Source organism: Ranitomeya imitator, chromosome 3, assembly GCF_032444005.1.
Source record: "Ranitomeya imitator isolate aRanImi1 chromosome 3, aRanImi1.pri, whole genome shotgun sequence".
NCBI lineage: Eukaryota > Metazoa > Chordata > Amphibia > Anura > Dendrobatidae > Ranitomeya > Ranitomeya imitator.
This window is the reverse complement of record NC_091284.1, coordinates 530,665,436-530,690,534: the sequence shown is the minus strand read 5'-3', so window position 1 is coordinate 530,690,534 and position 25,099 is coordinate 530,665,436. Positions and strand designations below refer to the sequence as shown.

The 25,099-nt window shown below is 41.6% G+C and overlaps 1 protein-coding gene across 7 annotated transcripts in view; it reads left to right on the top strand.

Annotated features, from left to right (window-relative positions):
- Positions 1–24,860, top strand: part of NF1 (neurofibromin 1) — a 399,313-nt gene extending 374,453 nt beyond the window's left edge. For all 7 annotated transcript variants that reach the window (XM_069757802.1, XM_069757799.1, XM_069757798.1 and 4 more), the window contains 2 exons: positions 3,162–3,378; positions 21,107–24,860. In XM_069757802.1, the coding sequence (XP_069613903.1) occupies positions 3,162–3,378; positions 21,107–21,249 (360 nt within the window). In that variant the 3' untranslated portion in view covers positions 21,250–24,860. The remainder of the gene's footprint in view (positions 1–3,161; positions 3,379–21,106) is intronic.
- Positions 24,861–25,099: the final 239 nt, after the last annotated feature.

Below are 25,099 nucleotides of genomic sequence, written 5' to 3'. Positions count from 1 at the left end.
GTCTCCAGTATTATATCATGTAGACACGGTGGACAGCAGTGTAAGCAGCCTCCCCTTACCCCAGTGTTCCTGGTATCTCCTGTATTGTATCATGTAGACCGGGTTTGACAGCAATGTGAGCAGCCTCCTCTTACCCCAGTATCCCTGGTATCTCTGGTATTATATCCTGTAGACTGGGTGGACAGCAGTGTGAGCAGCCTCCTCTTACCCCAGTTCCCATGGTATATCCAGTATTCTATCATGTAGACAGGGTGGACAGCAGTGTGAGCAGTCTCCTCTTACCCCAGTTCCCATGGTATATCCAGTATTCTATCATGTAGACCGGGTGGACAGCAGTGTGAGCAGTCTCCTCTTACCCCAGTATCCCTGGTATCTCCGGTATTATATCATGTAGACAGGGTGGACAGCAGTGTGAGCAGCCTCCTCTTACCCCAGTTCCCATGGTATATCCAGTATTCTATCATGTAGACCGGGTGGACAGCAGTGTGAGCAGCCTCCTCTTACCCCAGTATTCCTGGTGTCTCCAGTATTATATCATGTAGACACGGTGGACAGCAGTGTAAGCAGCCTCCCCTTACCCCAGTGTTCCTGGTATCTCCTGTATTGTATCATGTAGACAGGTTTGACAGCAATGTGAGCAGCCTCCTCTTACCCCAGTATCCCTGGTATCTCTGGTATTATATCCTGTAGACTGGGTGGACAGCAGTGTGAGCAGCCTCCTCTTACCCCAGTTCCCATGGTATATCCAGTATTCTATCATGTAGACAGGGTGGACAGCAGTGTGAGCAGTCTCCTCTTACCCCAGTTCCCATGGTATATCCAGTATTCTATCATGTAGACCGGGTGGACAGCAGTGTGAGCAGTCTCCTCTTACCCCAGTATCCCTGGTATCTCCGGTATTATATCATGTAGACAGGGTGGACAGCAGTGTGAGCAGCCTCCTCTTACCCCAGTTCCCATGGTATATCCAGTATTCTATCATGTAGACAGGGTGGACAGCAGTGTGAGCAGCCTCCTCTTACCCCAGTATCCCTGGTATCTCTGGTATTATATCCTGTAGACTGGGTGGACAGCAGTGTGAGCAGCCTCCTCTTACCCCAGTTCCCATGGTATATCCAGTATTCTATCATGTAGACAGGGTGGACAGCAGTGTGAGCAGTCTCCTCTTACCCCAGTATCCCTGGTATCTCCGGTATTATATCATGTAGACAGGATGGACAGCAGTGTGAGCAGTCTCCTCTTACCCCAGTTCCCATGGTATATCCAGTATTCTATCATGTAGACCGGGTGGACAGCAGTGTGAGCAGTCTCCTCTTACCCCAGTATCCCTGGTATCTCCGGTATTATATCATGTAGACAGGGTGGACAGCAGTGTGAGCAGCCTCCTCTTACCCCAGTTCCCATGGTATATCCAGTATTCTATCATGTAGACAGGGTGGACAGCAGTGTGAGCAGTCTCCTCTTACCCCAGTGTTCCTGGTATCTCCTGTATTGTATCATGTAGACAGGTTTGACAGCAATGTGAGCAGCCTCCTCTTACCCCAGTATCCCTGGTATCTCTGGTATTATATCATGTAGACCGGGTGGACAGCAGTGTGAGCAGTCTCCTCTTACCCCAGTATCCCTGGTATCTCCGGTATTATATCATGTAGACAGGGTGGACAGCAGTGTGAGCAGCCTCCTCTTACCCCAGTATCCCTGGTATCTCCGGTATTATATCATGTAGACAGGGTGGACAGCAGTGTGAGCAGTCTCCTCTTACCCCAGTATCCCTGGTATCTCCGGTATTATATCATGTAGACAGGATGGACAGCTGTGTGAGCAGTCTCCTCTTACCCCAGTTCCCATGGTATATCCAGTATTCTATCATGTAGACAGGGTGGACAGCAGTGTGAGCAGTCTCCTCTTACCCCAGTATCCATGGTATCTCCGGTATTATATCATGTAGACCGGGTGGACAGCAGTGTGAGCAGTCTCCTCTTACCCCAGTATCCCTGGTATCTCCGGTATTATATCATGTAGACAGGATGGACAGCTGTATGAGCAGTCTCCTCTTACCCCAGTTCCCATGGTATATCCAGTATTATATCATGTAGACAGGGTGGACAGCAGTGTGAGCAGTCTCCTCTTACCCCAGTATCCCTGGTATCTCCGGTATTATATCATGTAGACAGGATGGACAGCTGTGTGAGCAGTCTCCTCTTACCCCAGTTCCCATGGTATATCCAGTATTCTATCATGTAGACAGGGTGGACAGCAGTGTGAGCAGTCTCCTCTTACCCCAGTATCCATGGTATCTCCGGTATTATATCATGTAGACCGGGTGGACAGCAGTGTGAGCAGTCTCCTCTTACCCCAGTATCCCTGGTATCTCCGGTATTATATCATGTAGACAGGATGGACAGCTGTATGAGCAGTCTCCTCTTACCCCAGTTCCCATGGTATATCCAGTATTATATCATGTAGACCGGGTGGACAGCAGTGTGAGCAGCCTACTCTTACCCCAGTTGCCATGGTATATCCAGTATTAGAGCAGAATTTCCACTATAAGCACATCCCCCAAATGAAGCGAGAGGAAGAGGAGCTTATGTCGCAAGTATTTGTACTATTATGCTAGGGCAGGTTTCTATCCATGTTATGAAACAGTGGCCATTTTAATTCTATAGTGATCACCTTCCTAGGCAAAGCGAGTATGATTTGCTACTTAATTATGAATTTATCCATAATTACAGTTCATTCTTTTTCCCAGTTTCTGAAAAAACCTTTAAAGATATGCTCACCCGTGGAAACTCACCAGCAGTAATTGACTCGTAATGCAGCTTTTAAATCATCACTTTGTCAATTTATTCAGCAGATGTTTCACTGCAGCTTTCATCCTCTGCAAAACTTATAATGGAGTCTGCAGCAAAATCAGTGACAAGTTTTGATTCATATTTTCTGCGGTTCTGTGGAAAAATTATGCTTTCTGTGTGAAGATACCCTCACTGTATTAAGTATTTTTTTCTTGAGCGTCTCCAGTTTGCTAGCAGCCAGCACAGGTTCCATCCTGGTAGACTACAATGCCTACAGTGTGTATCTTGGCGGTATATTTATACACTGTTGTTTTGCACTCAGTAATAGACTTGCAGTTATTGATTCCTAACAAACATTTTTTTCATCAGCAAACCCAAATTCCTGACTACGCTGAGCTCATAGTAAAGTTTCTTGATGCCTTGATTGACAAGTACTTGCCTGTTATTGATGAAGAAGCCAGTGAGGAGTCGCTGCTGACACCTACATCTCCATACCCTCCTGCTGTGCAGAGCCAACTAAGTATTACTGCTAACCTTAACCTATCCAACTCAATGACCTCTCTGGCCACTTCCCAGCATTCCCCAGGTTAGTTCTGCATGATCCAATCAAGAGCATATATGTAATAACTTTTAATGTTATCAGATAATGACAAGTGTTTTCATTGCTTAAGAAATTATTTACCGATCATTAGCTCAAATTCTAATTTATATATTTAACTGACCAGATTCATCTTATGCAGGGGCCTAATTATCTGGTTGAAATATTTATTTTTTCTCTTAAACTAAAATCTCTAAAAAATATTTGAGCAGTGTCTTTTAACGTCTGCATTAGTGTTATATTCTAAATTTTGGTGGCAAACAAATAAGCCACAAGGTTTAATGTGCAAGATCACAAATTATCATTATTATATTGAATAACATTAATATTTTCCATTTGCTTAACTTGTACTGATCCTGAGTTGCTGATTCTACTATATTCTGTAGCGACAATCTCCGTTCTGCAGACGTCAGAATTTCGAGAATTATCTAAAGTTCCTGACTTAACGGAGATGTGTATTTTTTGGGGCTTGGGAATTGGTTGGTTTTAAGGTGAAATTATATAAATACGGTATATGAAATTGAAAAGTGGTGATCATTGGTAACAGAAGTTGTTCAGTTTAGAATAACGGAGGGTCAAACGTGTTTTGGGGTGTTTGTGCCTCATCATTGTAAAGCAGGAGAGCTGATCTGCTGGGTGAGAGGCCTAGAACAAGATTTAAATATGCAAATAGCCTTCAGCGAGGATGAGCACGTGAACACTAGTGCCACCTATGAGTAGTAGTCAGTATCCACTCTTTAGAGGGAATCTTTCACCAGGATTTCACCACGCCAAATAATTTTATATGTGCATGTTTCAAAGAGAAGTCCAGCAATACCAGTACATGGCCAGTCCATTACTGAGAAATCAGCATTTGAGTTGATGTACAAATAAGGACTATGGCATATCTGGGGTCTGTCATACCAGCTCAATTACCCTACCAGCGCCACCACCTCCTCATGCTTAGTGTAGAAAAACTGGGTAAGAAAAAGCGCGGTAGGGTCTTATCCAATATAAGCTGATGAGAAATAGCAGGGAGATGCTCACCTTGTACAGTTGTGTTACACACAACATTAATGAGGCATTGAATAAGTCAGCTGCTGCAGAACCACAGGTTTACAAGACCGTCGTTCCTCTGCACTGCTAAAGAAGATCCAAAAGAGAATTCCAGGAGACATGAGAAACTTGATTTGTTTTTATTATCAATGCGTTTCAAAGTTATCCGACTTCTCATCAGGATACAACCACAATCAGCCTGATTGTGGTTATATCCTGATGAAAACGTTGATGTTGATAAACTTGATGTGTTGTTGTTTTTTTATCAAGCCTCCTTGAATTCTCCCTTGGATATTCATTAGCAGTGCAGTAGAACCACATATTCATTGTACTCATACTTTACTGATGGCTTTTTTGCCTGAAGTCGCACAGCATAGAGCAGTGTTCCCCAACTCCGGTCCTCAAGAGCCACCAACAGGTCATGTTTTCAGGATTTCCGTAATGTTGCACAGGTGATTGAATGCTTGCCTGTCCAGGTGATGCAATTATCACCTGTGCAATACTAAGGAAATCCTCAAAACATGACCTGTTGGTGGCTCTTGAGGACCGGAGTTGGGGAACACTGGCATAGAGGCTGCTAGTCAAACAGGAGAATAGAGCTGGAGTGACAGAGGCTTCAGAAATAAAATAATTCTTCAACCTCATTTATATATCCTGTATCATGGCCATGTAAATTTATTACTGGACCTGTCTGTGAAAGCGCTACATGCTCATATAAATCGGTTGGTATGTGAAGTCCTGCCGATAGACATTTTAAAAGGCCTTGCCATATAACTGTCTGATTTGACTTATTATTCTAAGTCAGGTGCGAGGCTCTTTTTAAAGGGTCAAAATTGACTTTTGGGATTGCTATTTCGAATATGAGGCAATAAAGTTTGTGTCTTCTTTCTTTCTGAAGAGACTATTTGTACATCCACAGAACAGTAATTTCTATATTTTTGTGTGGCATAACTCCACTCCCTCTTGTGATACCAGGTATTATTTGATTTCATTCTTCATGCGCCTTTTGTTAAACATGCAGGCTGTAGATGATATTGTTCAGTTTCATCCATGTGTCGTCTTTTTCCTTTCTCCCATTATTCATGTTTTCTTTTATGTTTTCACTTCCTTCCCTTATCATTCTGTCTGTGAAGCTTCTCTGCCTTGCTCTAAATCTGCAGTTTTCATGCAGCCGCTCCCTCATCAAGGTACTTCCTTTCCACCTATATGCACGAGTTCATGGTCATGTGCAAAGGCTTTCAGCGCTTGGCATGAGCAATTTGTGTGCTAACATTATCACCTGGGAGCAGTGCATACTGATGGCTGTTGTGTAAGATGACGGGTATAAAGAATGGTTCAATCAACAGTAGGTTGTGGTATAAACACCATGCCATTGTTTTGCAAGTGATGTATTCATAAAAAAGTTTTCACGCCAAAAACACCTTTGACGATGCACAAGATTGGCAGTATTTGACATCCATGTTCTTTTTCACTTAATTTGAGAGAGGTGCATATGTCGTAATCTAATAATGCAAGTCTGTGGCACTTCTGCACCTTTCGAATGAAGCTACAAGTAACCCACCAGAAACTGGAGTATGCTGTCTGCAGACTGCCGCAACACCCCACTGCTAACATGATTAGGAGACATGTCACTTTTGTGTCTAGCTTTTTTAAAATAAAAAAACCCCACACCCACAACGCTTTATTATCATACCGCCGAACAAAAAGTGGAATAACACGCGATCAAAAGGACAGATCTAAATAACCATGGTACCGCTGAAAGCGTCATCTTGTCCCGCAAAAAACGAGCCGCCATACAGCATCATCAGCAAAAAAATAAAAAAGTTAGTCCTGAGAATAAAGCGATGCAAAAATAATTATTTTTTCTATAAAATAGTTTTTATCGTATAAAAGCGCCAAAACATAAAAAAATGATACAAATGAGGTGTCGCTGTAATCGTACTGACCCGAAGAATAAAACTGCTTTATCAATTTTACCAAACGCGGAACAGTATAAACGCCTCCCCCAAAAGAAATTCATGAATAGCTGGTTTTTGGTCATTCTGCCTCACAAAAATCGGAATAAAAAGCGATCAAAAAATGTCACGTGCCCGAAAATGTTACCAATAAAAACGTCAACTCGTCCCGCAAAAAACAAGACCTCACATGACTCTGTGGACCAAAATATGGAAAAATTATAGCTCTCAAAATGTGGTAACGCAAAAAATATTTTTTGCAATAAAAAGCGTCTTTCAGTGTGTGACGGCTGCCAATCATAAAAATCCGCTAAAAAACCCACTATAAAAGTAAATCAAACCCCCCTTCATCACCCCCTTAGTTAGGGAAAAATTTTAAAAATGTATTTATTTCCATTTTCCCATTAGGGCTAGGGCTACAGTTTGGGTTGGGGCTAAAGTTACAGTTAGGGTTTAGATTACATTTACAGTTGGGAATAGGGTTGGGATTAGGGATAGGGGTGTGTCAGGGTTAGAGGTGTGGTTAGGGTTACCGTTGGAATTAGGGTTAGGGGAGTGTTTGGATTAGGGTTTCAGTTATAATTGGGGGGTTTCCACTGTTTAGGCACATCAGGGGCTCTCCAAAAGCGACATGGCGTCCGATCTCAATTCCAGCCAATTCTGCGTTGAAAAAGTAAAACAGTGCTTCTTTCCTTCCGAGCTCTCCCGTGTGCCCAAACAGGGGTTTACCCCAACATATGGGGTATCGGCGTACTCAGGACAAATAGGACAACAACTGTTGGGGTCCAATTTCTCCTGTTACCCTTGGGAAAATACAAAACTGGGGGCTAAAAAATAATTTTTGTGGGAAAAAAAAAGATTTTTTATTTTTACGGCTCTGCGTTATAAACTGTAGTGAAACACTTGGGGGTTCAAAGTTCTCACAACACATCTAGATAAGTTCCTTGGGGGGTCTAGTTTCCAATATGGGGTCACTTGTGGGGGGTTTCTACTGTTTAGGTACATTAGGGGCTCTCCAAACGCGACATGGCGTCCGATCTTAATTCCAGCCAATTCTACATTGAAAAAGTAAAACGGCACTCTTTCTCTTCCAAGCTCTGCAGTGCGCCCAAACAGTGGTTTACCCCCACATATTGGGTATGACTGGTCTGCAAACGCAATGTGACGCCTGCAGACCATTCCATCTAAGTCTGCATTCCAAATAGCACTCCTTCCCTTCCGAGCCCTCCCATGCGCCCAAACGGTGGTTCCCCCCAACATATGGGGTATCATCGTACTCAGGACAAATTTGACAACAACTTTTGGGGTCGAATTTCTCCTCTTAACCTCGGGAAAATACAAAACTGTGGACTAAAAAATAATTTTGGGGGGAAAGATTTTTTTTTTAATTTTCACGGCTCTGCGTTACAAACTGTAGTGAAACACTTGGGGGTTCAAAGCTCTCACAACACATCTAGATGAGTTCCTTAGTGGGTCTAGTTTCCAAAATGCTGTCACTTGTGGGGGGTTTCTACTGTTAAGGTACATTAGGGGCTCTGCAAATGCAATGTGACACCTGCAGACCATTCCATCTAAGTCTGCATTCCAAATGGAGCTCCTTCCCTTCCGAGCCCTCCCATGCGCCCAAACAGTGGTTTCCCCCCACATATGGGGTATCAGCGCACTCAGGACAAATTGGACAACAAATTTTGGGGTCCAATTTCTCCTGTTACCCTCGGTAAAATACAAAACTGGGGGCTAAAAAATAATTTTTGTGGGAAAAAGTTTTTGTTTTATTTTTACGGCTCTCCATTATAAACTTCTGTGAAGTCCTTAGAGGGTCAAAGCGCTCACCACACATCTAGATAAGTTCCTTAGGGGGTCTAATTTCCAAAATGGTGTCACTTGTGAGGAATTTCTACTATTTAGGTACATTAGGGGCTCTGCAAACGCAACATGGCGTCTCATCTCAATTCCTGTCAATTTTGCATTGAAAAGTCAAACGGCTCTCCTTCCTTTCCGAGCTCTCCCATCCGCCCAAACAGTGGTTTACCCCCACATATGGGGTATCAGCGTACTCAGGACACATTGTACAACAACTTTTGGGGTCCAATTTCTTCTCTTACCCTTGGAAAAATAAAAAATTGGGGGCGAAAAGATAATTTTTGTGAAAAAATATGATTTTTTATTTTTACGGTTCTGCATTATAAACTTCTGTGAAGCACTGGGTGGGTCAAAGTGCTCACCACACCTCTAGATAAGTTCCTTAGGGGGTCTACTTTCCAAAATGGTGTCACTTGTGGGGGGTTTCAATGTTTAGGCACATCAGTGGCTCTCCAAACGCAACATGGCGTCCCATCTCAATTCCTGTCAATTTTGCATTGAAAAGTCAAACGGCGCTCCTTCGCTTCCGAGCTGTGCCATGCGCCCAAACAGTGGTTTACCCCCACATGTGGGGTATTGGCGTACTCAGGACAAATTGTACAACAATGTTTGGGGTCCATTTTCTCATGTTACCCTTGGTAAAATAAAACAAATAGGAGCTGAATTAAATTTTTTGTGAAAAAAAGTTAAATGTTCATTTTTATTTAAACATTCAAAAAATTCCTGTGAAGCACCAGAAGGGTTAATAAACTTCTTGAATGTGGTTTTGAGCACCTTGAGGGGTGTAGTTTTTAGAATGGTGTCACACTTGGGTATTTTCTATCATATAGACCCCTCAAAATGACTTCAAATGAGATGTGGTCCCTAAAAAAAAAAAAAATGATGTTGTAGAAATGAGAAATTGCTGGTCAATTTTTCACCCTTATAACTCCCTAACAAAAAAAAAAAATGTTGGTTCCAAAATTGTGCTGATGTAAAGTAGACATGTGGGAAATGTTACTTATTAAGTATTTTGTGTGACATATCTCTGTGATTTAATTGCATAAAAATTCAAAGTTGGAAAATTGCGAAATTTTCATAATTTTCGCCAAATTTCCGTTTTTTTTCACAAATAAACGCAGGTACTATCAAATAATTTTTACCATTGTCATGAAGTACAATATGTCACGAGAAAACAATGTCAGATTCACTGGGATCCGTTGAAGCGTTTTAGAGTTATAACCTCATAAAGGGACAGTGGTCAGAATTGTAAAAATTGGCCCGGTCATTAGCGTGCAAACCACCCTTGGGGTAAAGGGGTTAAAACCCCTATATGACTGGCAAGCCACAACATGCTGAATACACCTTGCACACTTTATGCAGTGTGAAGACATTACGACCCTGGTACTCCTTTCTGCGATGGATCGAAACTTGCATGTCTGTTTTAACTCCTTAATGACCACTGATACACCTTAATCCTTGACTCTGAGGTTAAGTGAATAGAACATCCCGACTGGCAAAACAATCAGTGGTGTTTGCTATATACGACTGCTGACCCCCTGCTTCATCGACCACTGTCATAGCACTTAAAGCCTCCTAGTGTACAAATACATTTAGGGTATTGCCATGTTCAGTACCGATTGTTACAGGCTCAGGTCCATTTCCTATTATTACCCCTTGCGAGAATGAAAAGTTTTCGGCTAAAGTAACACTTTAGCTGGAATAAGAGTGTTTTTTCATGGCTTTAAATTTATATTTTGTGAAGCACCTCTGGGATAAAAATGCTCACTACACCTCTAGATGAATTTCTTTAGGCGCTAAGTTTCCAAGATGGGGTCTCTTATGGTCAGGACCTCTCCAAATGTCCGCTACCTATCGTCACAAGTTCTAATAGTCTCTGCAAGTGCCGTACTTCTCATCATTGTGTATGACAGCACATATATATTGAGTTAGTTATGTGTTCTCTACTTGCATGCAGTTAGACCTATATGTGACTGCATTCGCGGTTCAATTCAAACCTTATAAGAAAAACACTTTAATCAAATTTGTTTTTACATATTTTGCATTAATTATCATAGTTTTTTTTGGTTCATGCTACATAATCCACTTACTAAAACATCTCATTCTTTGTTCAAACTTGGAACCGGCAGGAGGCGCAAGCCTGAGCACCAATAAGTAGCTGTCACCTAGTGACCGCATAGTTCACTTCATCATTTGTACGAACATTCGCTTTTATTTAATTTTTTTATTTTTATTTTAAGCTTCTGTATCATTTACATTTAGTCTGTTATAGACCTCCCAATTTTTTTTAAATGTTCATATGTTTTCAACAAACTTCGATAATATAAGCAAACATAACAAACTTTCTTATCAGAGAATTATGTGCTTCCTTCATTCCTTATGGTCACACATTCTTTTCATCTTTGCCTCCTGAACTTTTTTTTTTTGTCTTTTTGAGAAAACCCTGAAGAACTGCCTTAAACTGCATTCACACATGCGATTGTCACAGAGTATAAGATTTACAGGCTAGCCGCTGGTCTCCTGACCAAAAGTCAGCAGACTCGACTCCTAGGACAGATATGAGATTGTGACATTTGTGTCAGGAGACCTGCAGCCAGTCCATGCATCACTAACCATATTCAGACTGCACAACTAGTTAAAGGGTTGATTGTGACTTGTAGGATCGCTACTTCCAACAGGTGGCGCTATAGAGTTAAGTCCTCTTTTTCTCTGAAGAGGCAATTTGCATATTATATTTCCCAGAGGAGCATTGCATGGTGAATAAGCCTCCTTACCTCGACAAGCCAGAGATGGTATGTCACTTTCCATAAGGAGAAACGATACCCCTTAGACCCCAGTCCAGAGTCTATCACCTAGCCAAATCAGTTCTCATACTTCGCACTGACGAGGGCCAACAGCCCGAAACACCGTGTCTGCGAATTGAGATACTGATTTGGCTTTTATCCTAAGTCATACTGCACGACTTGTTAAAGGGTTGATTGTGACTTGTAGGATCGCTACTTCCAACAGGTGGCGCTATAGAGTTTGACCTCTTTTTCTCTGAAGAGGCAATTTGCATGGCATAAATGTGTCAATCTAGCCTTAGTCAAAACAAGACTGACTGCTCACTGAAATACCAGGTTACAGCTCCTTTTCATGTCTATGGATAGTATAGGAGGGGGAATGAGCAGGCAGATACAGATTGTGCTGCAGATTTCTATCATATTTTTATCCATTGTCATGGATTTATGACTACACTGCTCAATACTCATAAAATGTTAGAGTTGGAAAGAAAGTCCAGGTTCATCATGTTCAAACCCCTGCTCAATGCAGGATCCACTAAACCATCTCAGACAGATGTCTGCCTGGCCTCTGAAGTCTTTCATTGAAGGAGAACTCGCCACTTTTTGTGGCAGCCTGTCCCACTCATTGATCGCCCTGTCAAAAAGGTTTTTTTCTTGTATCTAATTTGTATCTTCTCCCTTTCAGTTTCATTCCATTTCTCGTGTTTCCATGTGCAAATAAGAATGATGATCCCTCTACACTGTGACATCCCTTCAGATATTTGTAGACCGCTATTAAGTCTCTTCTTAGCCTTCTTTTTTGTAAGCTAAGCATTCCCAGATCCTTTAGCTTTTCCTCGCAGGACATACTTTGCAAGTCCGCTCACCATCTTGGAGCTCTTCTCTGAACTCGCTGTTTAATGCACATCTGCTACTTTTTTCCTGTGCTACCGAGTCAGGAGAGCAGGAATTCTTTATATCTCCGTGTATAGGAAACATAACAGCTAGTTTCCACCCATTAGTTAAGAGACAACTGAAAATTAGAGAGAAGCAAAGAAAAAGGGAAAATGTAAGAAAAATGGTGGCTATGGGTCAACAGTACACACACACATCCACATTTACTGAAACGTTATCTGAACTGGCAGGTACGCTAGAAGTATGTATTTCTTTACGGGATTTAGTATACTGTGTACAAACGAAGGACTTTATTTGGACATCGTTGTTTTTTAATCAGATTTTCATCCATGTTTCAGTTTTTACCATCAGTGTTTTAGCAGTGATTTTCACTGATGAAAAAATAAATGTATTGCAAAATGGTCAGCACATAAACTGCAAACAGATGACCGTGTGTTCACTCAGAGATTTTCTCGGACCCATAGAAATTCATTCGTTATTTTGATCCATGACTCAGATTAAAAACTGAAATGTGTGCTTTTTGGTGGAACAATTGGCCTGCAAAAAAACCATGGACATATTAACAGATCCATATGGGTATATGTTCTATCCATGAAAAGTCTTAACAGAACCCATATATGACTCGCATCTAAATAAGGTCTAATATGATAACAAATCTGGGGGAAAAAAATGTAACACTGGATGTATAATTGGTAAACCCTGCATACCCAATTAATGCATGGTAAAACCGCATTGGTTTTTCTGATGGTTTGATGTGCTTTTAGCCGCATCTCAACTGCTACATGTGAATGTGTTATATTTAAAGGGAACCTGTCACCCCCAAAATGGAAGGTGAGCTAAGCCCATCGGCATCAGGGGCTTATCTACAGCATTCTGTAATGCTGTAGATAAGCCCCGATGTATCCTGAAAGATGAGAAAAAGGTTAGATTATACTCACGCGAGCGGTCCGGTCCGGGGCCTCCCATTTTCTTACGATCACGTCCTCTTCTTGTCTTCACGCCGCAGCTTAGCTGCAGGTGTACTTTGTCTGCCCTTTTGAGGGCAGAGCAAAGTACTGCAGTGCGCAGGTGCTGGGAAAGGTCAGAGAGGCCCGGCGCCTGCGCACTGCAGTACTTTTATCTGCCCTCAACAGGGCCGGAGCTGCAGCGTGAAGACAAGAAGCGGACGTCATCTGATGAAGATGGGTGCCGGACCGCAACACCCATCGGACCGGACCTCAGCTGGGAACACCCCTGAGTGAGTATAATCTAACCTTTTTTTCTCATCTTTTAGGATACATCGGGGCTTATCTACAGCATTACAGAATGCTGTAGATAAGCCCCTGATGCTGGTGGGCTTAGCTCACCATCGATTTTGGGGGTGACAGGTTCCCTTTAATGGAGAAGAATGTCCCTTTTATAACGTCCATCAATCCGAGATCGGTTTCAAGGAGAATTTCTTGTCGTAGAGGACCATAAAGCCCTTTTGCACAGTATGATGATCTGGTGGTTGTTTGACTACATCTTTTCTGTGGACATTAATATCATTGTTGGCAATACAAAACAAGGTCTGCAGTGAGATCAGGGACATCACACTGGTAACTCCCCCTTTCATTTATAATACTCTCTAAAGGCAAAGTCTCATGCAGATCAGAGTCCGGCTCATAGATCTTAACAGCTCATTTACTTATTAAAAGTGAATTTCTCTGGAATAAGACACATCAGATCACAGATATAAAGGTGTCATTCAGCTTCCTGTGACCTACATGCCCATATAGATGTCTTGGGAGAGTTGATCCTACTGAGAGATTTGCTTTAATACGCCATTTGCTAATCATGTTCTGTCTTCGACTTCGTGACATCTTGTTGTAGTACTTTCTGCATTCATTTTTCATTGCTTCATCAGGTTTTTTTATACTCAAATCTTAGTGTTCTCTATTAGAGGCTTTCATTGCATTAATTTTTATTTAATGAAGTGAAGATGTTCAGACTATAAACGTTAGGAAGTGTAAATAATTTAATTTTATAGGTGTATGATACTGGAAAATGCAGACTATCTCTCTGCAAAAGTGTTGTAGGTAAAAAATAAAATGATAAATAAACCACTTGGAAATGGATGAAGTGAGTAATGTACTATAGAGGATAAATTGTTCAGAATAGTAATTTCAACAGTTTATTTTTTATGTTTAAAAAGGATTGTGATATGTAAAAAAAAAAAAATTGCCGAACATGTAAAGGGGAAACAAAAAATACATTTAACACAAAAATCTGAATTAAAGCAAGGCCATTTTCTGATAGCTTCTCTTTGAGAAAAAAACAATAGCACACCTGTCCACATGCTGTATGTAGAATTGCAGCTCTGCATCCTGCAATGAAATGGAGCTCCACTTCATTTCCAGACACATCTCATTTCCTCTTCTGTTTTTCCCCCCACTTAAGGAGTGTGCGTGCTTCCAAGACAATAAAGACCCTGAAAGGTCACAAGTGTATCATTCATTAATCGATGATACAGAAGCAAATCTAAAGCCTTCCAGCGTGTTTTGATGATCTCAATTGACTTTAATGGATGAGTTTGTTCTCCAAACACGGAGCAGAAAAGGGCCACCTCTAAGTCCCATAGACCTCGCTCTCGGATTTGTGATTTTCACACATGTAGGAATACATCCATTCTCTATTGGGTCCGTGTGCCGTTCTTTGAAAAATTTAGACAACGTGCGGACATTTCACATGGATGTGTTCATGCACACTAATACAATTTTAACCCCTTCATGACCCAGCCTATTTTGACCTTAATGACCTGGCCGTTTTTTGCAATTCTGACCAGTGTCCCTTTATGAGGTAATAACTCAGGAACGCTTCAACGGATCCTAGCGGTTCTGAGATTGTTTTTTCGTGACATATTGGGCTTCATGTTAGTGGTAAATTTAGGTCAATAAATTCTGCGTTTATTTGTGATAAAAACGGAAATTTGGCGAAAATTTTGAAAATTTCGCAATTTTCACATTTTGAATTTTTATTCTGTTAAACCAGAGAGTTATGTGACACAAAATAGTTAATAAATAACATTTCCCACATGTCTACTTTACACCAGCACAATTTTGGAAACAAAATTTTTTTTTGCTAGGAAGTTATAAGAGTTAAAATTTGACCAGCGATTTCTCATTTTTACAACGAAATTTACAAAACCATTTTTTTTAGGGACCACCTCACATTTGAAGTCAGTTTGAGGGGTCTATATGGCTGAAAATACCCAAAAGTGACACCATTCTAAAAAATGCACCCCTCAAGGTGCTCAAAACCACATTCAAGAAGTTTTTTAACCCTTCAGGTGCTTCACAGCAGCAGAAGCAACATGGAAGGAAAAAATGAACATTTAACTTTTTAGTCACAAAAATTATCTTTTAGCAACATTTTTTTTATTTTCCCAATGGTACAAGGAGAAACTGAACCACGAAAGTTGTTGTCCAATTTGTCCTGAGTACGCTGATACCTCATATGTGGGGGTAAACCACTGTTTGGGCGCACAGCAGGGCTTGGAAGGGAAGGAGCGCCATTTGACTTTTTGAATGAAAAATTGGCTCCACTCTTTAGCGGACACCATGTCACGTTTGGAGAGCCCCCGTGTGCCTAAAAATTGGAGCTCCCCCACACGTGACCCCATTTTGGAAACTAGACGCCCCAAGGAACTTATCTAGATGCATAGTGAGAACTTTGAACCCCCGGGGGCTTCACAAATTGATCCGTAAAAATGAAAAAGTACTTTTTTTTCACAAAAAAATTCTTTTAGCCTCAATTTTTTTCATTTTCACATGGGCAACAGGATAAAATGGATCCTAAAATTTGTTGGGCAATTTCTCATGAGTACACCGATACCTCACATGTGGGGGTAAACCACTGTTTGGGCACATGGTAAGGTTCGGAAGGGAAGGAGCGCCATTTGACTTTTTGAATGAAAAATTATCTCCATCGTTAGCGGACACCATGTCGTGTTTGGAGAGCCCCCGTGTGCCTAAACATTGGAGCTCCCCCACAAATGACCCCATTTTGGAAACTAGACCCCCCAAGGAACTTATCTAGATGCATATTGAGCACTTTAAACCCTCAGGTGCTTCACAAATTGATCTGTAAAAATGAAAAAGTACTTTTTTTTTCACAAAAAAATTATTTTCGCCTCAGTTTTTCATTTTCACATGGGCAATAGGATAAAATGAATCCTAAAATTTGTTGGGCAATTTCTCCCGAGTACGCCGATACCTCATATGTGGGGGTAAACCACTGTTTGGGCACACGGCAGGGCTCGGAAGGGAAGGCGCGCCATTTGACTTTTTGAATGGAAAATTAGCTCCAATTGTTAGCGGACACCATGTCGCGTTTGGAGAGCCCCTGTGTGCCTATGCATTGGAGCTCCCCCACAAGTGACCCCATTTTGGAAACTAGACCCCCCAAGGAACTTATCTAGATGCATATTGAGCACTTTAAACCCCCAGGTGCTTCACAGAAGTTTATAATGCAGAGCCATGAAAATAAAAAATAATTTTTCTTTCCTCAAAAATGATTTTTAGCCTGGAATTTCCTATTTTGCCAAGGGTAATAGGAGAAATTGGACCGCAAATGTTGTTGTCCAGTTTGTCCTGAGTACGCTGATACCCCATATGTGGGGGTAAACCACTGTTTGGGCGCACGGCAGGGCTCGGAAGGGAAGGCACGCCAATTGGCTTTTTAAATGGAAAATTAGCTCCAATCATTAGCGGACACCATGTCACGTTTGGAGAGCCCCTGTGTGCCTAAACATTGGAGATCCCCCACATATGACCCCATTTTGGAAACTAGACCCCCAAAGGAACTAATCTAGATGTGTGGTGAGGACTTTGAACTTCCAAGTGCTTCACAGAAGTTTATAACGCAGAGCCATGAAAATAAAATAAAAATTTTATTTTCTCTAAAATGATTTTTTAGCCTGCAATTTATTATTTTCCCAAGGGTAACAGGAGAAATTTGACCCCAAAAGTTGTTGTACAGTTTCTCCTGAGTACGCTGATACCCCATATGTGGGGGTAAACCACAGTTTGGGCACATGTCGGGGCTCAGAAGGGAAGTAGTGACTTTTGAAATGCAGACTTTGATGGAATGGTCTGCGGGCGTCACGTTGCGTTTGCAGAGCCCCTGGTGTGCCTAAACAGTAGAAACCCCCCACAAGTGACCCCATTTTGGAAACTAGACCCCCCCAAGGAACTTATCTAGATATGTGGTGAGCACTTTGAACCCCCAAGTGCTTCACAGACGTTTACAACGCAGAGCCGTGAAAATAAAAAATCATTTTTCTTTCCTCAAAAATGATGTTTTAGCAAGCAATTTTTTATTTTCTCAAGGGTAACAGGAGAAATTGGACCCCAGTAATTGTTGCCCAGTTTGTCCTGAGTACGCTGATACCCCATATGTGGGGGTAAACCACTGTTTGGGCACATGTCGGGGCTCGGAAGTCAAGTAGTGACGTTTTGAAATGCAGACTTTGATGGAATGGTCTGCGGGCGTCACGTTGCGTTTGCAGAGCCCCTGGTGTGCCTAAACAGTAGAAACCCCCCACAAGTGACCCCATTTTGGAAACTAGACCCCCCAAGGAACTTATCTAGATATGTGGTGAGCACTTTGAACCCCCAAGTGCTTCACAGACGTTTACAACGCAGAGCCGTGAAAATAAAAAATAATTTTTCTTTCCTCAAAAATGATGTTTTAGCAAGCAATTTTTTATTTTCTCAAGGGTAACAGGAGAAATTGGACCCCAGTAATTGTTGCCCAGTTTGTCCTGAGTACGCTGATACCCCATATGTGGGGGTAAACCACTGTTTGGGCACATGTCGGGGCTCGGAAGTCAAGTAGTGACGTTTTGAAATGCAGACTTTGATGGAATGGTCTGCGGGCGTCACGTTGCGTTTGCAGAGCCCCTGGTGTGCCTAAACAGTAGAAACCCCCCACAAGTGACCCCATTTTGGAAACTAGACCCCCCCAAGGAACTTATCTAGATATGTGGTGAGCACTTTGAACCCCCAAGTGCTTCACAGACGTTTACAACGCAGAGCCGTGAAAATAAAAAATCATTTTTCTTTCCTCAAAAATGATGTTTTAGCAAGCAATTTTTTATTTTCTCAAGGGTAACAGGAGAAATTGGACCCCAGTAATTGTTGCCCAGTTTGTCCTGAGTACACTGATACCCCATATGTGGGGGTAAACCACTGTTTGGGCACACGTCGGGGCTCGGAAGGGAAGGAGCACCATTTGACTTTTTGAATAAAAGATTGGCTGGAATCAATGGTGGCGCCATGTTGCGTTTGGAGACCCCCTGATGTGCCTAAACAGTGGAAACCCCTCAATTCTAACGCCAACACACCCCTAACCCTTATCCCAACTGTAGCCGTAACCCTAACCACAACCCTAACCGCAACACACCCCTAACCACAACCCTAATTCCAACCCAACCCTAACCCTAACCACAACCCTAATTCCAACCCAACCCTAACCCTAAGGCTATGTGCCCACGTTGCGGATTCGTGTGAGATTTTTCCGCACCATTTTTGAAAAATCCGCGGGTAAAAGGCACTGCGTTTTACCTGCGGATTTACTGCGGATTTCACCTGCGGATTCCTATTGAGGAATAGGTGTAAAACGCTGCGGAATCCGCACAAAGAATTGACATGCTGCGGAAAATACAACGCAGCGTTTTCGTGCGGTATTTTCCGCACCATGGGCACAGCGGATTTGGTTTTCCATAGGTTTACATGGTACTGTAAACCTGATGGAACACTGCTGCGGATCCGCAGCGGCCAATCCGCTGCGGATCCGCAGCCAAATCTGCACCGTGTGCACATAGCCTAATTCTAAAGGTATGTGCACACGCTGCGGAAAACGCTGCGGATCCGCAGCAGTTTCCCATGAGTTTACATTTCAATGTAAACCTATGGGAAACAAAAATCGCTGTACACATGCTGCGGAAAAACTGCACGGAAACGCAGCGGTTTACATTCCGCAGCATGTCACTTCTTTCTGCGGATTCCACAGCGGTTTTACAACTGCTCCAATAGAAAATCGCAGTTGTAAAACCGCAGTGAAATGTGCAGAAAAACCGCGGTAAATCTGCCATAAATCCGCAGCGGTTTAGCACTGCGGATTTATCAAATCCGCTGCGGAAAAATCCGCAGAGGACCAGAATACGTGTGCACATACCGAAACCCTAACCCTACCCCTAACCCTAACCCTAACCCTACCCCTACCCCTAACCCTACCCCTAACCCTACCCCTAACCCTAGTTCTAACTCCAACCTTAGTGGAAAAAAAAAAAAATTCTTTATTTTATTATTGTCCCTATCTATGGGGGACAAATGGGGGGGGTCATTTACTGTTTTTTTTATTTTGACCACTGTGATAGATTATATCACAGTGATCAAAATTCACATTGGAACGAATCTGCCGGCCGGCAGATTCGGCGGGCGCACTGCGCATGCGCCCGCCATTTTGGAACATGGCGGCGCTCGGGGAAGAAGACGGACGGACCCCGCCAGGATCGGTAAGTATAAGGGGGGGAGATCAGGGCACAGGGGGGGGAGATCAGGGCACGGGGGGGCGTCGGAGCACGGGGGGAGAGGGATCGGAGCATGGGGGAGAGTGATCGGTGTGCGGGCGGGTGGATCGGTGTGCAGGGGGGGTGGATCGGTGTGCAGGGGGGGTGGATCGGAGCACGGGGGGGGATCGGAGTGCGGGGGGGTTTGATTGGAGCACGGGGGGTGTGATTGGAGCACGGGGGGAGCGGACAGGAGGACGGGGGAGCGGAGCACAGGACGGAGGGGAGCGGGCCACAGATCGGGGGGCTGGGGGGGCGATCGGAGGGGTGGGGTGGGGGCACATTAGTATTTCCAGCCATGGCCGATGATATTGCAGCATCGGCCATGGCTGGATTGTAATATTTCACCATTTTTTTAGGTGAAATATTACAAATCGCTCTGATTGGCAGTTTCACTTTCAACAGCCAATCAGAGCGATCGTAGCCACGAGGGGGTGAAGCCACCCCCCCTGGGCTAAACTACCACTCCCCCTGTCCCTGCAGATCGGGTGAAATGGGAGTTAACCCTTTCACCCGATCTGCAGGGACGCGATCTTTCTGTGACACAGCATATGCGTCACAGGTCGGATTGGCACCGACTTTCATGACGCATACGCTGTGTCACAGGTCGGGAAGGGGTTAAAGGTGAAATCCTGGTACGACTATAGATCCCAGCAGATAGCATGCATGCACCGTGCTTGGAATGCTTCCCAATTTCTTATCACTCCATTCTAGAAACCTGAACTTGATGTGCTTGTTATATCGGCATGAATTGTGGGGGTATTTATTTTGAACTGTGGTTGCCTTTTGTGCAGTTGGTAGCAGCACATAGGTGTTCTACTTTTAGTGTTTGCCAATAAAATTTTGACCATTACAACTATGACTACACACAAACTTTTACTACAATCTAATAAGCCTTTTATGCTTTCCAAGTTACCGCAGATTATCATGATGCCATCAGCCATTCAGACACTATTTCTAAGGCTAGATTCTCATAGGTGTGTGTCATGGCCAAGCTCGGGCTGTGATGCATGGACAGGCTATTGGTCTCCTGGCTCGAACTCAACAACCTAAAATGAGTTTGGATCAGGAGACATGTGGCCGCTTCGAGCTCAGACCTAAACATATGGATGTGTAAATCTCACTTAACTTTGTTTCTCAAGAAGTCATGTAATAATCTACATATTTAGCTTTTTTTCTAATTTGCAATGTATATCAATAAAGAAAGCACTCCCATCAAAGTTTTTATCTTCTTTAATGACAATCCTCATATTACAAAGCACCGTGTACTTACAATTGCTCATTTTGGTTTTCTACCAAAATAATTATTTTCTGTGCTCCATGTAGAAACAGGAAGTGTCTTATCCCTGCATTTGTCATCCCCATCTTCAACTCCTGACCCAGCTGCTCCCTTCTTCCCTTGCCATTGTATTTTGCAGTGACTTATAACTCCTACAGGGAAAATTGACCTCTTGTTTCTACTTCTTTTACTAGATAGATATTTAGTTATGTTTCACCATTACATAAATGAATGAGCACCTAGTTACTTTAGTAGACATTTGAATGGTAGAGACAGCATATTAAGTTGACCTTCCCTGTCTTCTTTCTACCTTCAGGAATTGACAAGGAGAACGTGGAACTATCCCCCACCACCGGCCACTCCAACAGCGGTAGAACGCGCCATGGTTCAGCGAGCCAAGTGCAAAAGCAGAGAAGTGCTGGCAGCTTCAAACGTCACAGCATCAAAAAGATTGTGTGAAGATTTTTTTAACTACCCTTTTTATTTATTTTACAGTTCCTTTTGTAAAACAGACTTACCTAAGCGGTCAGCCCTTCAGTGGCCCCGCGCACAATATGATGCTGCACTTAATTTTTTTAATGTTCCCATGCAGTCAGCCATGTCGCCAGAAGATCAACGCATTGAAAGCATTGCTTGAACTCAACGCCGTTTGGTTTCCTCAGCCTTTTCTCCTTGTTTTTTTTTTTTTTTCCTTTTCCCGTTCGTTGCATTTCTTAAAGGGAACCATGGTCACAAGCATATCAACAACTTGTGAATTTTGGAATGAAGGATTTTTGTAATTTTGATAATGGTGGCCCAGCCTTTACTGCATTAACTGTTCAAACATTAGTGGCATTTTCATGAGTCTTTTTGCCTTGTCTTTTTTTTTATTACTGTTTGTGTAAGTTTTGATTTTTTTGTTGTTTTTTTTTATTGCATTTAACAAATTGTTAATGCTAATCCTTTCTAGTGGCTTTGGTGGGAAAATAATCTTATTTCATCTCTCCCCCTTCCTTTTAGCTGTGGATTTTTTTTTACCTATTTGCTTAAACTTAACTTCCCAGGTGGGATATTTTGTTCTGTTTTGTTTTTTTTCCTCTTCCTCACTTTAATGGTACTATATAAGCAAATATGAGTCAGATTGTTAAAGGGGCCACCATACCAATTAAATTTCTGGGTACTTGCAATAAATTTCTCAAATTAATTATATTTTTATTCCTATAAAAATATATAGATATATATTACAAACATTGTTGTTTGCTCTGTTAAAAAGTATTGAAGCATTTATTTAATCCGTAATGCTCCAGTGATTCTGTCCTTAAAATGCACTATTACTAAAAGGCAGAATATATTCTGAAATAGAATAATTTGAAATGCTATGTAAATATGTGTTTGTATTAATTTGACGGAAAAAAAACCTGTCGTTTTCAAGGTGAAATTGTGGTAAGTTGCTTGCATCTGAGTAGTATAAGGGCTTTAACTCCTTTCTGCTTGACGATCGTTTCCTTAACCCTTCCTGTGAGAGGTGTTAAAAGAATTGTTGCACTTGGGGGCATAATCTTGTGAAAGATATATGCCCTCACTATGATTGGGGCATAATTTGCAATGGATAAGAAGTTAAAAAAAAAAAAAAAATCACTCTTTGGTGTGGTGCACTGTTCTGTGCAATGTTAAAAAAAAATCTAAAAAGATGTATAAATACTGAGGTCTTAATGAAAACGGTACATGTAAACTGACAATTCTCCACCCTGTGTCTGGAAGGAGGTGCGTCATGAAACCTTTGATGCCCTTCTGGCGTTTTGAAGCAGCAGTCACGTTGTGTTATGTAGCAACATGTAATCCTAATAGGTAAATGCTATTTAAAATCCTTGTATCTCTTATTGGCATGTAAAATGTCAAAACTGCTGCAAATATTTATAGTACTAATGCTTACTGTCTGAACCCAACATATAACTCTAGTCATCCAATATGAGAGCCCCTGTCCAATCATAATGGTGACCTGACCTTTTTTTATATATACATAAATTATATGCATATTAACGGATTTGGATTGGTATGGGGTCATACTTGTTAAACTGAACACATGTTCTCTCACTGTGACATATTAATTCTGGCTTAGCGTGTAGTATCTACAGTGAGGGACTAATCATTTGATACTGTCTTGCAAATAACGTGCACCACTACAGCAGAATAGAGGATAACGCTATTTACCAGACTTATCGGCACTGTTATGCTGTAAAGACCAAGGTGAGGCGATGGCAGAACAGGGCTTTAGACACTTGTCCAGTATATTCTTATCTCAGAGGAAAATTATCCTTTTTGACAATTGTGAGCAAAAGGGAAAGACATCTAGGTGCTTGCTTTTAGGGCTGAAATATATTAACTGCTGAAAATATGTATAAATGAAACACAAAAATGAAATGCTCTTCTACAACTTAGATCTTGGTCGAAGGACCAGGAATGGCTTTAAGATAAGATACAAGTATAATTCTGAAATGTATGTAATAAGACTATAGAGTGATTTAAGTGTATTTCAGTAAATCAAACTCCACAGCTAAACTAATATAACAATGGTACAAATAAGTGTTGGGATTTAAGTATAGCACATAATCTGCATTTATTCACATTATAAAGCGTAATTCACAGATGTAAATATGCTCAGTTTTTATCTTTTAATTTTCCTGTCCTACGATTCTGTATTTTTATTTTATTTAGTTTACAGTCCTGAAAAAAAAACCTGTGGATAGAAATCAATTATGCAAACAGTCTGCCAAAATTCTGTTATACTTCTCATTAGATATTTCACAAGATGGGGTGTTCTTCGGAGGGTCCAGATCATCCAGCGAGCTGGACCACACGGGCACAGATGACTTCATGTTTACAGAGTGATTAATCTGAATGTCCCGATAAAGCCTACAAGAACGGAATCGTTACATCAGAGATTATACAGTGCTGCATTGCCTGATCTGTGTGCCTGCTCTTATGAGACCCGTCATTATTGAACAGGCAGTGCAGACCACCGATAACTGGTCTGTTATTCTACAAGAACTACAGTAACTTGCACAGAAGTTATTAGAACTGTCTAAAAATCCAACCTGTCTAATTTAGGTTTCTAGTCAATCATATGTTTGGTCCTGTTCGTACCTTATGATACTTGTTTCGTCTTACATAATTACGCTATTACGTATTTGTCATATTGCAAATAACATTTCAGCAGAGGCTGTATTGGATTCTTTTGGGTGTATAATGGGGTTGTCAAGATGGTGACCACCCTTGTAATATGCTAAAAGATTTGTGAAACAGTTTCTTAAACTGCGTTGGTTTCTTTCTTGTTCTTTTCCCCTTTAATAAGCCGACCACTTACCGAACAATCTCTGATGTGTACTATTTGGTTCTTAATTATATTTGTATTTGCAATCCCTGATAACGTCCCATTGTCCTAATGCTGGGTGTGGGCAGCCTGTGTCCCATTGTCCTAATGCTGGGTGGGCAGCCTATATGATTTTTAGGTTCAGTTTTAGGAACTTTCCCTCCTCTTAAGCATGTGGTATCCAATGTTATGCAACAGACTTTTCCACAAAAAGTCACTTTTAAGTGTTAGCGCCATTACTTTTTTTAATGCAGTACATTCATCTGTAAATATTTTTTGTGTAAAATTTGACAGAAAAGTATATTTACTACACTGTAAATACATGTGACAATATATTGTATTATTTTGCTTTTTTGTAAAGCAGTTAGTTGCTGTACATGTATAACATACAAAATTTGATTATTCTAGTGTTAGTAATTGTTAACTTCTCTCCTTCCTGCTGTTGAGTATGTCATTTAAATGAAGAAAATGATGCTGTGTACTACAAACTCACTGTGTATGATATATTCTTTCCTTTCAGGCCATACAATTTCAAATGTTCACTCACTATCCTGTTAATATTGTAAGCAAGTGTATGCCAGCAGGAATAAAACTGCCACCGCCAGCCATACTGGCACCTAGATACAATTAGCAGATATGATTTATCATAACTGTTCTCTACCCAATGTTCCCTTATGTATGTACATCCCCTTTTTTGAAGTAAAATGTAAATTCAACCTGCTTTCTTGTGTCTTTGTGTTTTCATTAATTTGAGGTTTTGTTCACACTGACATCGTGGTTTCCGTTTTGTACTTGGGTTGTCAATGGAAGATTAACGCCAACAGAATGGACGGAAACATGGAGTAAGGAGTGTATAGATAATGTTCCCCCTCAAAAAGCTTCTTTTCCTTAACTTGTAATTTTCACCCCACTCTTATTTAGCCATGCAACATAATGAATGGTCGGTTGTCAGACAGCAAT